This window comes from Cricetulus griseus, chromosome 4 (assembly GCF_003668045.3).
Source record: "Cricetulus griseus strain 17A/GY chromosome 4, alternate assembly CriGri-PICRH-1.0, whole genome shotgun sequence".
NCBI lineage: Eukaryota > Metazoa > Chordata > Mammalia > Rodentia > Cricetidae > Cricetulus > Cricetulus griseus.
Window position 1 is genome coordinate 88,310,438 of NC_048597.1, and position 17,589 is coordinate 88,328,026.

Below are 17,589 nucleotides of genomic sequence, written 5' to 3' on the forward strand. Positions count from 1 at the left end.
CCTGCCAGGACCCTCAGCCTGTGGGCTGCTGCTGCCCACAGTCAGGGCCAGTGTTCCACACTTAGCTAGTTACTCAGGAAACAGACAAACCTTGGCTTGGTGGTTTAGCTCACAGTCACACTAACAATCAGGATTAGCCTGGACACGGGGACTGGGTATTCTCGGGTTGAGAGCTCTTGCTGTACAAGCTAAGGATCTGTGTTTGCATCCTCAGCACCCAAGAGGGAAGCCAGGTATGGCTGTGTGCACACTCCTATAATCCCAGGATTTGCTGGGTGGAGACAGGAGGATTGCTGGGGTTTGGTGAGCCCGGGCCTAGCTCCAGGTTCACTGAGAGAGTGTGTCTCAGATGAATAAGTTGGAGAGTGATAACACAGGATGCCTGATGTCCTCCTCTGGCCTTTTCCTGCACACACAGATACACACCACATAGTGGATAATAAAATAATGACTAAACAGCATAACATTAAATAAAAGTGAAAAATGGGAGTTAGGTTAAGATGATAAAAACAGAAGAAAAAAAGGGCTAGGGATATAGCTTAGTTGACAGAGCCCTTACTTAACATGCAAAAGGCCTGTGTTCAGCCCCTAGCAGAACTTAAAGTGCCACCACAAATAATAACCCTTGAGGTAGCAGTGGTCCTTACAATACAGACAGGTACACCCAGATGCCTTCATCCCCCACCAGTGCCCTTCAACACAGGGACATGATGGCCTGTATGCTGGCATCAAGTGGCTGGTGCCATACAGAACTTCCTTCGTCCACTTTGAGGTCAGGGTCCATGTGATAACACAGTTTTCAGCATTGTTCTGGGGCTACCTTGCAAAAGGGACTGCTACTTGCTTAGCAGTCAGGGTGCATACCACCAAACCTGACCCCCTGAGTTCAATCCGTTCCACGTGGTAGGACAGAACTGATTCCTGCAAGCTGTCTTCTGACCTCCACACATGCACAGTGGCATGTGTCCACTCCCACAAACTGTATTTCAACGTGTAATGAAACTTTTTTACAAAAGAAAGCAGGGCTGTTAAGAGCATTTGCTGCTCCGTCAGTCAGAGGGCCCAGGTTTGGTTTTCAGCACCTGTGGGGCAGCCTACAACCAGCTCCAGGCACCAGGCATGCATGTGGCATACATACACACACAGGCAAACATTCATAGTAGAATAGAAGTGAATACCAAGAGACTGATTGTCTGTTCCTTACCAGACTGGCGTGGTCAGGCACACCTGTAGCCAGCTTCTAGCAGGCGTGGCTTACACTGTCCCCTACAGCTGTGCAGTTGCCACTAGGTTGAGATCAGCCTGGACTACACAGTGAGATCCAGTCAATGAAATAAAATGAAATGCAGAGAATGGAGTTTCCAGAATGGGAAATCATAGACACTAAGATTGTTTCAGGTTCCCAGCACTGGGAGGAACAGGTATCCTCAGCACCCCACAGGGCTTAGTAGATGTCTGCAGAATAAACACTGAAGACCTGCAGCCCAGCACCCCATCAGCAGCCATAACTGTGACCACAGAGAGTGGCCTGCTCTCTGGACGCTCTCTGAACTGAGATAACTTGACTGTGAGGCAGACAAGACTAGACTAGGAAGAGTCAGCTGTCTGGGCATGAATGGAAGATGCATCACCTTCTCTGGGGACTTCCACTAACAGTCTTCCCCCAAAAGAATCCAAAGCATAGTATTTCAAGAGGTTGGGGATGCAGGGAGTACAGGAAGCCTTGAGTGCTATCCCCAGTCCCACATAAACTGGGCATGATGGTGCACACCCGTCACCCCAGCACTCAAGAGGTGGGGGTAGGAAGATCCCAAATTAAGGTTATCCTTGACTACATAGTAAGATTGAGGCTAGCCTGGGCTACAGTCTAAGGGGGTAAAAAGTGAATCAAATTAAGCTTTTGGGGTATATGTCTATCACATAGCTATAAATAGCCACATGTTACTCAATGATGGGGCTGTGTTGTAAGATACGAATCAGAGCCCAGTGGTGGCGGTGCACGCCTTTAATCCCAGCACTCAGGGGGCAGAGGCAGGCAGATCTCTGTGAGTTTGAGGCCATTCTGGTCTACAGAGTGAATTCCAGGACAGGCTCCAGTGCTACAGAGAAACCTTATCTTGTGTGTGTGTGTGTGTGTGTGTGTGGAGAGAGAGAGAGAGAGAGAGAGAGAGAGAGAGAGAAATGAATCAGACTAATACACTGTCAGTTTCATCACCAAGTGAGCGCCATGGTGTGTGTTTACATAAACTAAGATGGCTGCAGTGTCACTAGATAATCTTATTTATGGAGTCACTGTCTGGGATACTGTCACTGACTAAATCATCATCACACAATGGCAGGCCACACATGACATCAGATCTGTTTCTATGTAATGAGCAGCTTTGTAGCTCTTGGTTTTGGCAACGTGTATGGCATCCTGGCACTCAGTGTTAATGTGGAGGGCAGGCCACAGACACATTCATTGTGTTCAGTATTCATTTGAGAGTGCCCTCCTGTGTCAGGCCAGATGGGGTGGAAGTGGTGGCTCATACCTGTAACCCTCACCTTGGGCAGGGGATGGCAGCAGGGGAAGATGCATCCTGTACTACACAGCAACACCTTACCTAAAAACACAAAGTGGACCAGCAAGATGGACTCAAGGAATAAAGGTGCTTGCCACCAAGCTCAGCAGCCTGAGTTTGATCCCCAGGACCCACATAGTGGAAAGACCTCTGACCTCCACATGTGCAGCACAGTGAATGTACACACACAAAACAGAAGGCTGCTTGAAGTTCTCTCCCCATGTTCCATTTCCTCTGCATGGCGTTTTCCGTAGCTTTCATTAGTAAAGCCTCGTTTTGTTCTCACCCAGGCCCAGGGAAAGCAGGGCTGTGGGCAGTCCATAGGGCACTACACTAGGCATCCCTAGGAGATGGAGTTAGGAATTCAGGTGTGATCACCCAATACATTGTGAAGTCGCCCAGCTGCCCAACGTGGCTGTCTCAGCGTGCCCGTCATCCCAGCACTCAGGGAGGCTGAAGGAAGAAGGCCGTGGGTTTGAAGCCAGCTTCATGGTAGGCAGTGTCCTCAAAAAGATGGAAGGACGGGTGGTAGATGAGATAGACAGATAAAAATAGACAGACAAGCCCCTGCTGAGATGTGGCTCAGTGGTATAATGCTCACCCAAGACCCCTGGTCCAGTACCCAGCACTGCAAACAATAAAGGGAAAAAATGTGTAAAATATCATGAGTCCCCAAGGAAAGAAGTGAAACTCCACTGTATTGACATGGGTCAGTTCTTGCAGAGTAGTTGTTGCTGACGCCCACACATATGTTGTTGTACGTGAACACATATGTGCATGTGTGTGTGGAGGACAGGACAGGACAGGTGTCATTAGAGTCTCATTAGCCTGGAGCTCAACAGTCAGGACCCCGAAGTCAGCTTATCTCTGTGTGTCACCACACCTTGACCTGTCACTGGAGTTCCACACATGGGATTCAGGTTCCCATGCTCGCACAGCAAGCACCTTGCCAACATCACACTTAGCTAGCCCTTTTTTAGATATTTTAAATTTTGTGTTTGGTGAGGTTTTTCAGACAAGGGTCTCTTTAGCCCAGACTGGCCTTAGACTCCATGCATGCCTGAAGATCATCTTGAAATATGATCCTTTTGCCTCAGCCACCTTACCAACAGATTTGTTTTGTTTTGGATTTTTTTTTTTTTTAACCCTGTGAAACAGAGTCTCACTAAGTTGCCCAGGCTGTCCTTGAACTAGAAATTCTCATACCTCAGCCTCCCCGAGTAGCTGGAGTGACAGGCCTGTACTACTAGGTCCCACTACAATTTAAATATATATATATATATATATATATATATATATATATATATATATTTGTGTTGGGGGCAGCATTTGTGCCACACTCCACATGTGGAGGTCAGAGGGCAACTTGGAGCAGTCAGTTCTCTCCTCCTACTATGTGGGTCCCCAGGATTGAAGCTTGGTAGTCAGGCCTGGCAGGAAGGTTCCTTTACCCACTGAACCTCCCACCAGCCCCAGATTTTTATTTTTTTAATGCTGTTTATTGAGCTTGGTGGGGGTTGGGAATAGGGAGCATATATATACATTTTGTTGCAATTACTGAGGGTATAGCTGGCTCTTTGAGGAATTGGTTCCAGGACTCTCTCTCCCCACACACTGGTGTAGTATTTACATAGACTATATATCTGTGTATAGTACATAGACTACACACAAATCCCCCTGTAGACTTCATTAACGTACTTGTGTGTGCTCGGGCACGCACACACACAGGCTAGGTTCAGCATCCTGTTGAAAGGTCTCAGGTGCTGGTCCAAGAGGGAAACTGAGATGGAGTGTTGTGTGTAAGAAGTTTATTAGAAGAGCTATCAATGGCAGGAGTAGACAGACGGCAGCATTGGGGGGGGTGGAAGGGTGGGACTCCTTTAGAGACTGCATGGTGGAGGCCTTGGGAGGAAATCCCTTGTCTGCTTTCCCCATGGCAGAAGTGGGAGTCTCATACCTTTCTGAGGGGGAGGTTTCACAGCCCCAGTCTGCAACAGGAGCTCTGATTCCCTGGCAAGAGGGGCAGGGAAGGCAGTGAGATGCTGAATGTATAGCTACCGATGCCCGCTTTGATGTAATTCACCTCCCCAGGTTCAGAAACCCAAGCACCATGAAGTCTGTTACAACAATTCAACAGTATCTCAGGGGCTGCCCATGGGTATCAGAGAGAGGAGGAGCCTCCTGGGGCAGATACTGTGGCCTGAGCAGCAGTCTGGTCCACTCTTACTCAGTCACCATCTCCCCAGTCTCTCCTATAGATTTTATTCTGTAGCTGATGTCTAACCCCTGATACATATTGGAGATGGTGACTTGAATAAAGGTCACACAGAACTGGCACAGAAACCAGTCTCTGGGCAGGAAGGGGACTCAGTAGGTAAAGCTCTTGCTATGCAAGCATGAGGCCCTGAGTTCCAATCCCTGGTACCTATGGAAAAAGCCAAATATGGTGGAACACATCTTTAATCCCAGCATTCCTACAGTAAAGTGGGGGGGGGGAGATCACCCTGAAGGTTGAAGGCCAGTTGCCGCATGTATATATACATAAACAGAAATAAAAATATAAACTTTAAAAAAACAATACATTTCCCCTCCAAAAAAAATATTTAAAAATTAAAGAAGCAGTTTCCCCCCTGTATTTTCCATCCAGAATCCCTAAAGTCTGCAACTGCACAGTCTGCAAACTTGGAGGGTGACTGTACCAATTTAGGGAGAATATACTCTCTGACTCATACTTACCTCTCAAGCTACAAGATGTCCTTTTAATTTTGCTGTGTCCCCTGAGGTGTGGTGCCGAGCAGGTTATCCCTCCCACCCACGGACTTTATTCTTTTTCATACTGTCTTGACTCTGCAACATCAGAACAAGGCACGGCAGGAAAATCAATGAGCTCCCCGCTCCCATCGATCTAGTCGATCCTCAGGCGGCAGAAACGGCAGGAACTGTGAATTGCAAACTTGACTCTGCATCCGATTTTGCTCTTAATTGTGTCTTGAACACTTGAGCTAGCACAAGCAAACACCTGCTAGAACTCTCCAGAGCCAGGGAGCACTTTCTGCCTGGAACAGGAATCTTCCCCGAAGAGCAGTCGACAGAATAGGAAGTCAGTGCTTCCTCTGTGTGGAGGGACCAGTTTTCTAGTGTTGTGCGCATGTACACACACACACACACACACACACACACACACACACACACACACGGTTTTTTCCCTGTGGAGTGGCCTTTTCACAGAAAACTGGACATTTCCATTCCAGGGCCCAGCTTCCTTGGAGAGATGTTACTGGAGTGACATAAGAGGCATCAGCAGGGCTGGAAAGATTTCTGGGACCTATGGAGTGGGAGGAGATGAGTAATTGCTGCTTTAAAATGTCCATTTCCAAAGCTGAGAGTGTAAGTCACTTGCCCGGCCACACGGGACTTCAGTCCCGGCACCAGCATCTCCCCCACAGAACAAAAAAGTTGGTTTTCTTGATTTTTTTTCTTTCTTTTTCATTTACATTTTTATTATATTTCACTTATTATCGTGGAGAGGTGCTGCACATGCCATACTAGGCATGTGGAGTTCAAAGGATAACTTGCAAGAGTTAGTTCTCTTTCTACCATGTGGTTCCTAGGAATCAAATTCAGGTCCTTGGGCTTACCTGCTGAACCATCTCTCAGGGCCTTGTTTTTATATTTTATGTTTGTTTGTTTGTGGCAGTTTTCACACTGTAGCCCAGACAGTGGCCTTAAACCTGAGGCTGTCCTCCTGCCTCACCCTCCCAAGTGCTAACATTACAGATATGAGCCACAATGAATCATTTCAAAAATTGGTAATTCTAGAATCTGTTTGCCTAGATTATACATTAAAGTCTAAAACTAATGAAGACCACTAAATGGTTCATACTGGACTTCCTTTGAAAGTTGTCTACAAGGAATAAACCATTTGATTTCATAGGGCATGTGCTCATGTAGCCCAGAGGATGCTCAGTGTCCTGCTCTGTTACCTTCTACTGTATTCTCTTGGCAGGGTCTCTACTGAGCCTGGAGCTAGGCTGGTTGACCAGCAAGCCCCAGAGATCCTCTTGTCTCTCCCTCCTGCAGCACTGGGTTGGTTGCAAGCACATGCATGACCACACCCAGTGTTTTACATGGGTTCTTGCGATTCAAACTCAGTTCTTCTTGCCTTCACAGCAAGGACTCTTACCCACTAAGCTAACTCTGTGTTCCTTCAATTTGGCTTTTGTTTTTGCCTTTTTTTTTTTTAATGTAACTTTTTGTAGATCCTCATAGGTTTGGGTGTGTTTCAGTAGGTATGCCCCAAAATTGGCCAATCTCCATAATCCATGTGGTAGGAAGAGAGAACTCACTCCCTCAATTTGTCTGCATGAGTTCTGCCTGCCGCCTCTGCCAAGCACATAACACACACACACACACACACACACACACACACACACACACACACACACACACACCAAGTAAATGTGAAAGAACTTTTTCCTAAAGAAAAATGTAGCCAGGAATGGCAGCAAGCGCCTTTAATGCATTTACCCAGGAAGAAGAAGCAGGCATATCTCTGTGACTTTTAAGGCCAGCCTGGTCTTCATAGTGAATTTCCAGCTAACCAGGGCTACAATAGTAGTGAGAACCAACCCTTTCTCCCCGTCTCAGAGAGACAGAGAGAAGAAGAAAAATATTTTATTTAATGATAGTCTCTTGTAGCCAAGCCAGCCTTGCTACTGGCTATGTAGACAAAGATAACTTTTAACTCTTGATTCTCCTGCCTCAGTCTCCCATGTTCCAGGATTGTATATGGTGCTGGGTTACAGGTGTGCACTACCTGTAAGTGGTGCTGGGCTTCGTGTACTATACATAATCAGTTGACAACATGAAACTGGGTCTCCATCCACAGGGAAATTATGAGTGGCTGAGTCATAAGGTGGCCATAGCTGAACAGTAGGTCCTAGGAGCCTGACCCTCACAACACAGGCTGCTTGCTCCTATAAATTCTGTGGGTGAAAGCCATGACATCATGTCATGCAAACCCAAGTCCTCCGTCCTTTTTAGGAAATTGCTCTTAACTGCAAAATATTCAAACTGGGTTTAAAAAATCATCTTGAGGCTTATGGCTCAGCAGTTAAGAGTACTGGTTGCTCTTCTAGGTAACCCACGTTAAATTCCTAGTACCCACATGGCAGTTCATAGCCATCTCCAGTTGCAGAGGATCTGATGCTGTCTTCTGGCCTCTTTGGGTATCAGGTATGCACATAGTGCATAGGCAAAGCATCCACACATATACATTTGGGGGAAAGTAAAATCATCATGGCCAGTGAGATGGCCCAGTGGGTAAAGTTCTTGCCACAAAGGTTATTATTGACCAGTTCTCTAGGACCCACATGGTAGAAGGAAAGAACTAACTCCCATCACTTGTCATCTGACCTCCATACACATGTCATGGTATGTGCACAAATGCACACACACACACACACACAAAATTTTAAATCATCTTGAAAATAGCCTGTTGTATCTTCCAGAGAATGATTGGATTTTTCTTATCCCCTGTGTACAAAGAATTTTTTCTCTTTTTCAATATTGGCTCCTCTCTGGGTCCCTTGCAGAAACAGCTTTGTATCACACAACTGCTACAGCCACCAGATACCACCATGCTGGGTTACTCAGTGGTAGGGATTGAACCTAGGGCTGCTTGCATGCTAGGCAAGCATTATAGCAATGAGTAACTTCCCAGCCCCCAAGTTGTCTTTTATGGCTTCATGGGTAGTGTTGGGCAGCAACAGGCTAAATTGCCATGTGGGGCCAGGTCCCGGCCCCACCCCCTGCCCTTCCCACCATGCCTGTCTTCTTTAGGAAAGCAAGCATCTGGAGATGTTTTCCTACCTCAAAGCCAAGAGCAGAATGACTAATGCAGATGGAATGGTGATTTTCAAATCAGAAAGGTGGTAGCTTCCACATAGCTGTGTGTGTGTGTGTGTTTGCCTAGCAGTTTTATTGAGGCACAGTTCACATAGCTACCACACAGTTGCTCAGTAAGTATGCAGCCCAGTGGCTTTTCAGATCTAGAACTCCTGAAGGAGCCTTGGGAATGTAGTACAATGGGTAGACCACTTTTCTTAGCGTCCATCAAGCCCTGAGTTCCATCCCCAGCAACACATAAACTGAGTATGGTGGTGCACATCTGTCATCCCAGTACTGGAGAGGTAGAGGCAGGAAGATCCGGAAATTCAAGTTCATCCTCAGCTACAAAGCAAGTTTGATACCAGGCTGGAATACTTGAGACCCTGTTCAAGATCTGAAGAAAACGAAACCTCCCAAAGAAGATTCCATACCCACCAGTTCATTTGTAGTTACGCTCCTGTCCGTTGCCCAGCCTGGACATGTCCTGTCAGTGGAGTGGTCTTTGGGTTTGATTTCTAAGTATTTGTTTTTATTGTTTGTTATGTTGGTGTGGGCACATGTGCACCATTACACATGTGTGGGGAGTGGAGAAAACTTTGGGGAGTTTACTCTCTCCAGCTTGTCAAAGCAGGGTTTCTCCTGTTTCTGCTTCTGCTTCAGACTCCAGGCTAGCTGACCTGCAAGCTTTCACCGCCCATCTTGCTACAGGATTGTTGAAATTACAAATGCATTGCATTCAACTATTGTTTTTAGGCTTATTTTATTTTAAACCGTGTGAATGTGTGTGCATGTGCATACATGCATGCGTGTGCCTGAGGAGGCTAGATGCCCTGGAGCTGGAGTTACAAATGGTTGTGAACTACCCAGTGTGGGTGCTGGGAACCAAATTCAGGTCCTTTGCAAGAACAGTGGCTCTTGACCACTGAGCTGTCACCATCCCCAGATTCAGCTTTTTTTTTTACAGACTCTGTTTGTCAGGCTTATGCATCAATCACTTTTCCCCATTGAGCCTTTTGGCTGGATCTGGATGTGGACCTGACTTCCCTCCAGAGCCTGGCTGTGTTTCTTCAATAACTGGATAATATTTCCATGGCTACATTGGACCATGCTGGGGTCATCCAGTAGGTTGGGAGATGATTGAGAAGTTTCCACTACTGACTCCCACAAACTGCATTGCTGTGGACAGTCTATATTGTGTTGCTTTAACACACACATCCAAGAGTATGATTACAGTGTGTGTGTGTGTAGGTGGTGGTGGTGGGGTATATGCACATATCTGTGTGTGGGTGTGGTACCTATGTTTATACATGCAGGAGCCAGAAGTCAACATCTGGTGCCAGAAGTCAACATCCTCATCACTTTCCACTCATTTTATAAAAATATTTATTTTTATTTTATGTGCATGAGTGTTTGCCTCTGTCTGTATGTGTACCATTTACATATGGGAGCCTATGGAGGCCAGAAGAAGGTGTCAGACTCTCTGGAACTGGAGTTATAGGTGGCTGTGTCTGTGTATCACATGTGCTCAGAAGTAGGCATCAGACCCCTTAGAGCTGGAGCTACAGATGGTTGTTACCTCCCATTTGGGTGGGGTAATCTAACCTGGGTCCTCTGGAAGAGCAGCCAATCTCCTGACTGCTGAGACTCTCCAGCCCCTCCACTGTGATTTTGAGATACAGATTCTCCCTGAACTTGAAGCTCATTGTTTTGGCTAGCCTGGCTGGCTAGCTAGACTCTGGCTGTCTTCACATAGCAACACAGGTTCCAGAAATGCATGGTTTTTCCAGAATGCTGGTGATTTGCACTCGGTTCTCTTGCTTTCACAGCAAGTACTCTTAACCCACTGTGCCATCGCCCCAACCGGTTTACAGTGTTTTCCCAAGCGCCACACAGCTTCGGTTCTGTGTAGCACAGTGTGTGCTATCTAAAGGAGGGACAGAGATGCATGGCTTCACTTGTCCCAACAGGCAGACCTCCAGGCCCCTGAGCCACTGGTGTGTGAAGGGTAGCTTGGACCTGTTTGAATAAGGTATGATAAGACATACAGACACTGAAGGGACTGCCACGAGAGAAGTGTAGCTCACAGTTGTCTAGAAGCAGGCAGCACAGTAGTGCATGTGGGACCCCCTGGGAGCCCTCTGGTTAGTCAGAAAGCAGAGGGAGCAAAGGGGAAATGTAGATAGAATCGTCAAGGGTGGCTTCTGGTGGAAGGAACAAGAGTGGGTGGGACTCAGATTGATAGGTGCCAATCATCTCATCAGCCTTAGGCCCTTACAGCAGCAGTTCTCAACCTGTGGCTTAAGACCTGTCTGGGGGGTCGAACAACCCTATCACAGGGGCCACCTAAGACCATCAGAAAGCACAAACATTTACATTACAATTCTTAGCAATAGCAAAATTACAGATGTGAAGTAGCAAGGAAAACAATTTTGTGGTTGGAGGTCACCACAGCATCAAAAGGTTGCAACATTAGGAAGGTTGAGAACCACTCCCTTTACAGTCTTGTACCTCCCTGACTTTGGGATGATAGAGCAGATGGAATTTGATCTGTAGTGTGGAAACAGCTGGGAAAGAAGGTGGGTGGGAACCAGTGGTGGCTCCAGGCTGTAATGATATCACTTAAGTCAAGAGGCTGAAGCAGGAAGATTGCCTTGTCTAAGCCAAAGTGGAGTTTCAAGTCAGCCTGGACTACAGAGTGAGACCCCGGGGTTAATGATTACTCTCATTGCTGTCAAAACCCTAACAGAAGCAACTTAGAGAAGGGAGGTGTCTTGTTTTATTTCTGTTGCTGTGATAAGCATCTTAGGGGGGAAACGGATTTGCTTCAGTTTACAATTCAAGGTTGCATCCCATCACTGTGTCCTGGGAAGTCAAGGCAGGAACTTCACACAGCTAGTCACATCCCATCTACAGTCAAGAATAGAGGGACATGAATGCAGGCAGACTCACTTGCTGACTACACTCTCACACAGTTCAGGATCCCTGCTTAGGGAATAGTTCTGTTTGAGGTAGACTGGACCTTCCTGCATCAATTAACTTAATTAAGATGATCCCCCCAGACACACCCACAGGCCAAACCAGTGTAGACATTCCTCATTAAGACTTCCCAGGTGACTGTAGGTTTTGTCAATTGAGGATTGAAACCAGGCATCGTGGAGGAGGAGTTCGTTGTGACTGAAAGAGCAGCAAGAGTGTGAGGTAGATTTTAGAGTGTGCTGATGATCCATAGCCACACAGACCCTGTCTGTGGGTGTTGACTTGTGAATTGTTTTCCATATGAGAGAGATGGGTATCTTTATTTTTTAATTTACATTTATTATTTATTTGTGGGCTCACATGCCATGCAACAGCATGCTGTGAAAGTCAAAGGACAAATTTCCATAGTTGGTTCTTATTCCACCATGTGGGGCTCAGGGATCAAACTCAGTCACCTTGATCTTCAACATGAGCCATCCCATGGCTACTTGTGAATCTTTTATTGTCTCATGGGATGATTGGCTAGCCTTGGCATTTAAGAGGGATGGTCCCACCATAAATTGGATCCGTAAATTGCAAAGTATTGAAAGCATCAAAAACCCAGAATAAGGGTGGTGGTGGTGATGGTGGTGGTGGTGGTGGTGGTGGTGGTGCAGCAGCATACCTTTAATAATCCCAGCCCTCGGGAGGCAGGGGCAGGTAGATCTCTATGACTTGCAGGCCAGCCTGGTCTACAGAGCAAGTTCCAGGACAGCCAGGGCTACATGAAGAAACCCTGTCTCATAAACAAAAACAGTAAAAAACACAATTCACATAACTATTTAAGGCAGAGCTCCTGGCTCATGGTTTTCTACCATGGATACAAACATTATAGAGAGTCAGTCTAGACCCATTCACCGTAAGACACAAACACTTGGGTCTGGAGAGCTACCTCAGAGGTTTAGAGCAATGACTGCTCTTGAAAGCACCAGGGTTTGCTTCTCAGCACCCACGTGGTGGCTCAATCCTTCTATAACTCTATTTCCAGAGGATCTGATATCCTCTTCTGGCCTCCACAGGTACCAGCATGAACTTGGTGCATAGATGCACATGCGGGCAAAACACTAATATGCATTTTTTAAAAATACATTTTAAAAACCCGAGCACTTCACTTTGCTTTCTAAATCATATAAAGAACATTTAAGTGTGCTACAGTACTTTCTGATCGTTTTTGTTTGGGGTTTTTGTGACAGGGTCTCACTATGTGGTCCTGGCTGGCCGAAAAGTTGCTATGTCAACCAGGCTAGTCTTGAACTCAAAGATCTACCTGCCTCTGCTTTCTAAGTACTGGGATTAAAGGCATGCACTAGCATACTCTGCCCATGCTAATACTTTATTAGCAGTGCTGCTGGGAGAAACTAAGGTCTCCTTTTGGGCTCATAGACTCATTAGTAAAAGGATTTTAAGATGGGCTTTTTTATTTTTAGGAAAATAGGGGCTGAAGAGATGGCTCAGTGGTTTAGGTTGCTTACTGCTCTTGGAGAGGGCCTGACTTCAGTTCTCAGTACACAGTGGGACAGCTGTGAATGTCCTGTAAGTCCAGCACCAGGGCACTGCTCTCTTCTGGTCTCCTTAAGTGTACACATCAGAGCAGATGAAACATACATAACCCTAGACAGGAGGATGGAGGAGAGGAAGAGACCATCATTCCCATTGCAATGAAGGCCAGCAAGCCACTGCATGGTGGAGAGAGTGGAGGCCTTCAGAGGAAAACTGAAAAGGCTCAGAGCAACTGGGACACATGTTTGATATCCCAAGGGAAGGGAACAGAACAGAAAATGCTTAACTTTTCTGAGGACTCAAAATGCTGCTGGCAGCTGTCCAGAGGGATGAGCACATCATCTCATTAAGGACACAATTAACCTTTCTTCTGTAGCCTGAGCTCTGGCCAGGTGAGTGACGGGCAAAGCTGGATTAACTCTTCAAAGAAGATAATAGTTGTGATATTTGGGGTGGCTTGGGTCTCCTCTCAGGGCCAGAGGAAGAACTTAGATTCTGTTCTGCTGTGAACAGGAGGAAATAGCTTCATCTTTTTGTTTTAGTTTTTCGAGACAGGGTTTCTCTGTGTAGCTTTGGAGCCTGTCCTGGAACTCACTCTGTAGGCCATGCTGGCCTCGAACTCACGGAGATCCGCCTGCCTCTGCCTCCCGAGTGCTGGGATTAAAGGTGTGTGCCACCACTGCCTGGCAGAAGTAGCTTTATCCTAATGGGGCTTTGCTTTAAAAATTAAGATGGGGTTTCCCTTTCTGGTGTTACCAGGGAAGTAAGGGGTAGAATCTATCCTCAGTGACCTCCAAGGCAACTGTTAAACCTTGTAACAGCTAGGCATCAAAGTCAGGGCCTTGGACATGCCGGGTAAGCACTCTACTGTCGAGCTGTAACCCTAGCCTTCGGTGTTAGGCTTTTACTGTCTGTTTAGTTTGTTTTAATATTTTTAACTGATGGAGGGGAAGTTGTCTGCAAGGGCACATGTGTGTAGATTAAGAGGACAATTTGTGCTGGTTGTGGTGCTGCACACCTTTAGTCCCAGCACTAACTTGGGAGCAGATCTCTGTGAGTTTGAGGCCAGCCTGGTCTACAGAGTGAGTTTCAAGACAAGTAGGCTGTTCCACAAAGAAACCCTGTCTCCAAAAAAAAAAAAAAAAGTTGGGCAGTGGTGGGTCACGATTTTAATTCCAGCACTGGGGAGGCACAGGCAGTTGGATCTCTGTGAGTTCAAGGCCAGACAGGTCTACAAATTGAGTTCCAGGACAGGCTCCAAAGCTACAGAGAAACCCTGTCTCAGGTACATGCAGTGTACTTTATGTGTATATGTGTGAATGCACACATGTACAGGTATGTGGTGGTGTTCAAGGAAGCCAAAGGAATATTTCAGGTCTCTTAAAACTGGAGTTACAGGTGATTGTGATCTGCCATGTGGGTGCTGAGAACTGAACCTGGATCTTCTGCAAGAACAGCAAGCACTCTTAACCATTAGTCATCTTTTGTTTTTGAGACAGGCTGGCCTTAAATTCATTATCCTCCTGTCTCAGTCCTTCCCAGTATTCTGATTATAGGTGTATGTCTCCAAGGCCCAGATATAACGTGAAGTTACAGGTTAAGATATCTTTATTCAAGTAATACCGGCCAAGCACAAGCCAGAGTGTGCCCAGAGGAAGCAAGCTAGGGAGGCCAGAGAGAAGGGGCTCCCCACGTGTCTGCCGCCCCTTAAGAATCCCCCCCATCTTGAACCTCCCCTGACCACACCCTCAGGGGCATAGCCAGGCACACCCATAGGGCTCCTAGGAGGCGGGGCTACAGTGTCTCCCTACAATAAATAATTAGAATTTATTTAAATTCTTTGGAGCTGAACATTCCTAGATGGTATTTATACTTTCTCTTCTCTGGATAGCATGAGAGCAGAATCTGTGCAACCTCGGGTCAGACCTTAGTTCATAGGAGCAGCTAGCCATGATAAGAGGCCCCAGGCAGAGGCCACCATTCAGGTTTGTCCCATATTTGTGAGTTTAAATCATTGCCTGGGTGGGGTTTGGTACGGTGTACAAATAGCAGGAAATACCTGCCCAGACCTGAGCCACTTCCAATTATTATTATTTTATTTGTAAATGGGTATTTGTGTGTCGATGACATCTAGGTAGCCATCATCCACCATAATAGCAATTGTTAGACATATATTAACATGACATCAGAACATCTGAGGCACAGGGTGGGTGACATCCCCACCATGCTGGGCTGTTGTAAATAGTGAATGTTATGAGGGCTAGGGATGTAACTCAATTGGAAGATCACTCGCCTGGTACATAGGAATCCCTGGGTTCCGTGTCCAGCACCTAGTAAAAGATGTGCAGGTGCACAGTTGCGGTCCTGGCACTCAGAAGATGGAGGCAGCACTTTCAGAAATATGAAGTTGTTCTCAGCTACCTAACTAGTTCCAGGTCAGGCAGGGCTGCACAGAGAGACCCTGCCTCAAACAAACAAACAAACACTTTTTACAATTAAGAATAAATTTTAATTGAAAATGTTTGTAGCAGGTAGTGATCCATACCTTAATTTATAAGCTTCCTCCATGGCCCTGTCAGAGAATTTCCAACATACTCTTGTTTGTTTATTTGTTTTTATTTTTCAAGACAGGGTTTCTCTGTGGCTTTGGAGCCTGTCCTGGAACTAGCTCTTGTAGACCAGGCTGGTCTCGAACTCACAGAGATCCTCCTGCCTCTGCCTCCTAAGTACTGGGATTAAAGGCGTGCGCCACCACCGACCGGCTCCAACACATTCTTAGTCTGTTTGTTGCTGTTTTAAGAAATACTGGGAACTTGGGGTGGGGGCGAAGGGAATGTGAATTGTCTGGCCAGTGGCTTCGGAGGCTGAGAAGTTGAGACTGGAGCAGCACCCAGCAAGGGTCTTCTGCTATCTCAACACAGGGAACCAATCCTGGGGGAGGGGAGGATGGCTCAGGGGTAGAATGCCTGCCCAGATTCCCCAGTGGGGCTGGGGTGAGGGTGCTCCGAGTGAGGTGGAACACTTGCCTAGAATCTTCCAGTGAGGAATTAGGGTGTGGTTCATAGTACAGCACCTGCCTAGCATGTATACTTACTGTCTTGGATTCCGTTCCCAGCACTGGATTCCATTCCCAGCACTGCTTTTTTTTTTTTTTTTTTTTTTTTTTTTTTTTTTTTTTTTTTTTTTTTTTAAGCAATTTTCAGTCAGTGGGAAACATTTCCCTCGGTGAGCACAGGTATCCTCCTGTACAGATCCTAAACGTAGCAGTTGGAGTAAGTGACAGTCCAGAACTGTGTGTTGGGTGGGTCCACAAAACAGAATAAGGAGCCTCAGGTATACTCTTTACACCAGGGCTGAGGAGCACGGCCAGCTAAATCAGCATCATGCCTCCAGGTCTGTGGGTCTCGGCGTTATCCTGACATCCAATCTCAGATTAATTATCATCCTGTGTAGTGTCTTGTGCCAAACACGCCAAGTGCACAGCTCCCGACAGTAGATTATTTGCCGTGAACACAAGCTGTCCTCTGCTGTTGCCCCCTGCAAAGAGCAAGCAGAGTGTGGGAGAGTTGTTCCTTTTTTTTTTTTTTTTTTAATTGTTTTACCGAAAGAGAAAATTCTGTGCCGTTTACACACCAAACAGTCACAGTGGGAACCAATTTCCAGCACACCAGCTCACTGCTCCAGCCAATACAGCCAGGGAAGACGCAGCTTTGTTTTCTAGAAGGATCCCACCCAAGGCATCAAAAACAGGCGCAGCACAGTCTGGGTACAGCACTAGGTCGCCAGCATGGGGACCACACATTCCAAGGATGGTGACAGGCGGGGGACACTCCCTGGCCGCCCTGAGCTGTCTTTCTACGGCTCTTTCCCCAGGAAATGGAGCGAGAACGTCTTCTTGGATAATGAGCTATTGACCTCCAAGATCCTGTCGGTGCTGAAGCCCCAGGCAGAGCGAGGCTTCAGAACAGGTGACCTCCGCTACCCTGCCCACTTTCTCAGCACCAACTCTGTGTTTGCCTCTGTTGCAGCCTCTCTGAAGGAGCACCCTCGGAGCACACTCCTGTCTGATGGCAGCAGCCCGGCTCCTTCCAGGAATGTCGGCATGACCGTCTCTCAGAAAGGGGGTCCCCAATCAGCACCAAGCCCAGCCGGTTCTGGGGTACGACTTGGGTAAGCTGTGGGGGTTTCCTCCTGCTGGCATGTACACTCATAGGGTGGGAAAACAAACACCTTTACTTAACATCCCATGGTTGATGCCCATTAACACATGCTTTCTGAATCCATAAATTTAAAATTTATCATCACCATCATCATCATCTCATCAGAGCTCAGTCTTACAGCCCAAACTGGCCCAGAACTCACAGCATAGCTAAAGATGACATTGAACTTTTCTTTTTAGGTTGCATTTACTTATTTGTGTTTGTAAGGGAGCTTGTAAAGGAGCATATGTGCCAGCAGACATCTGGGGGTCAGAAGACAACTTTCAGGAGTTGGTCCTCTCCTTCCACTGTTTGGGACCCAGGGATTGAACTCAGGTCATTGGTCCTGTAGGCAAGCACCTCTACTCACTGAGCCATCTCACTGGCCCAGTACACACATTTCTTTTTGTAAAACCAATGTGTGT

The 17,589-nt window shown here is 46.7% G+C and overlaps 1 protein-coding gene across 2 annotated transcripts in view; it reads left to right on the forward strand.

Annotated features, from left to right (window-relative positions):
• The window catches only part of Arhgef18 (Rho/Rac guanine nucleotide exchange factor 18), a 73,947-nt gene that overhangs the window by 26,789 nt on the left and 29,569 nt on the right, over window positions 1–17,589 (forward strand). Inside the window, exon 2 of one of the 2 annotated variants that reach the window (XM_035443203.1) lies at window positions 16,994–17,135. In XM_035443203.1, coding sequence (XP_035299094.1) covers window positions 17,068–17,135 — 68 coding nt within the window. In that variant the 5' untranslated portion in view covers window positions 16,994–17,067. Of the gene's footprint in view, window positions 1–16,993; window positions 17,136–17,589 lie in introns of those variants that run through there. The other variant, XM_035443204.1, reaches the window with a different exon arrangement.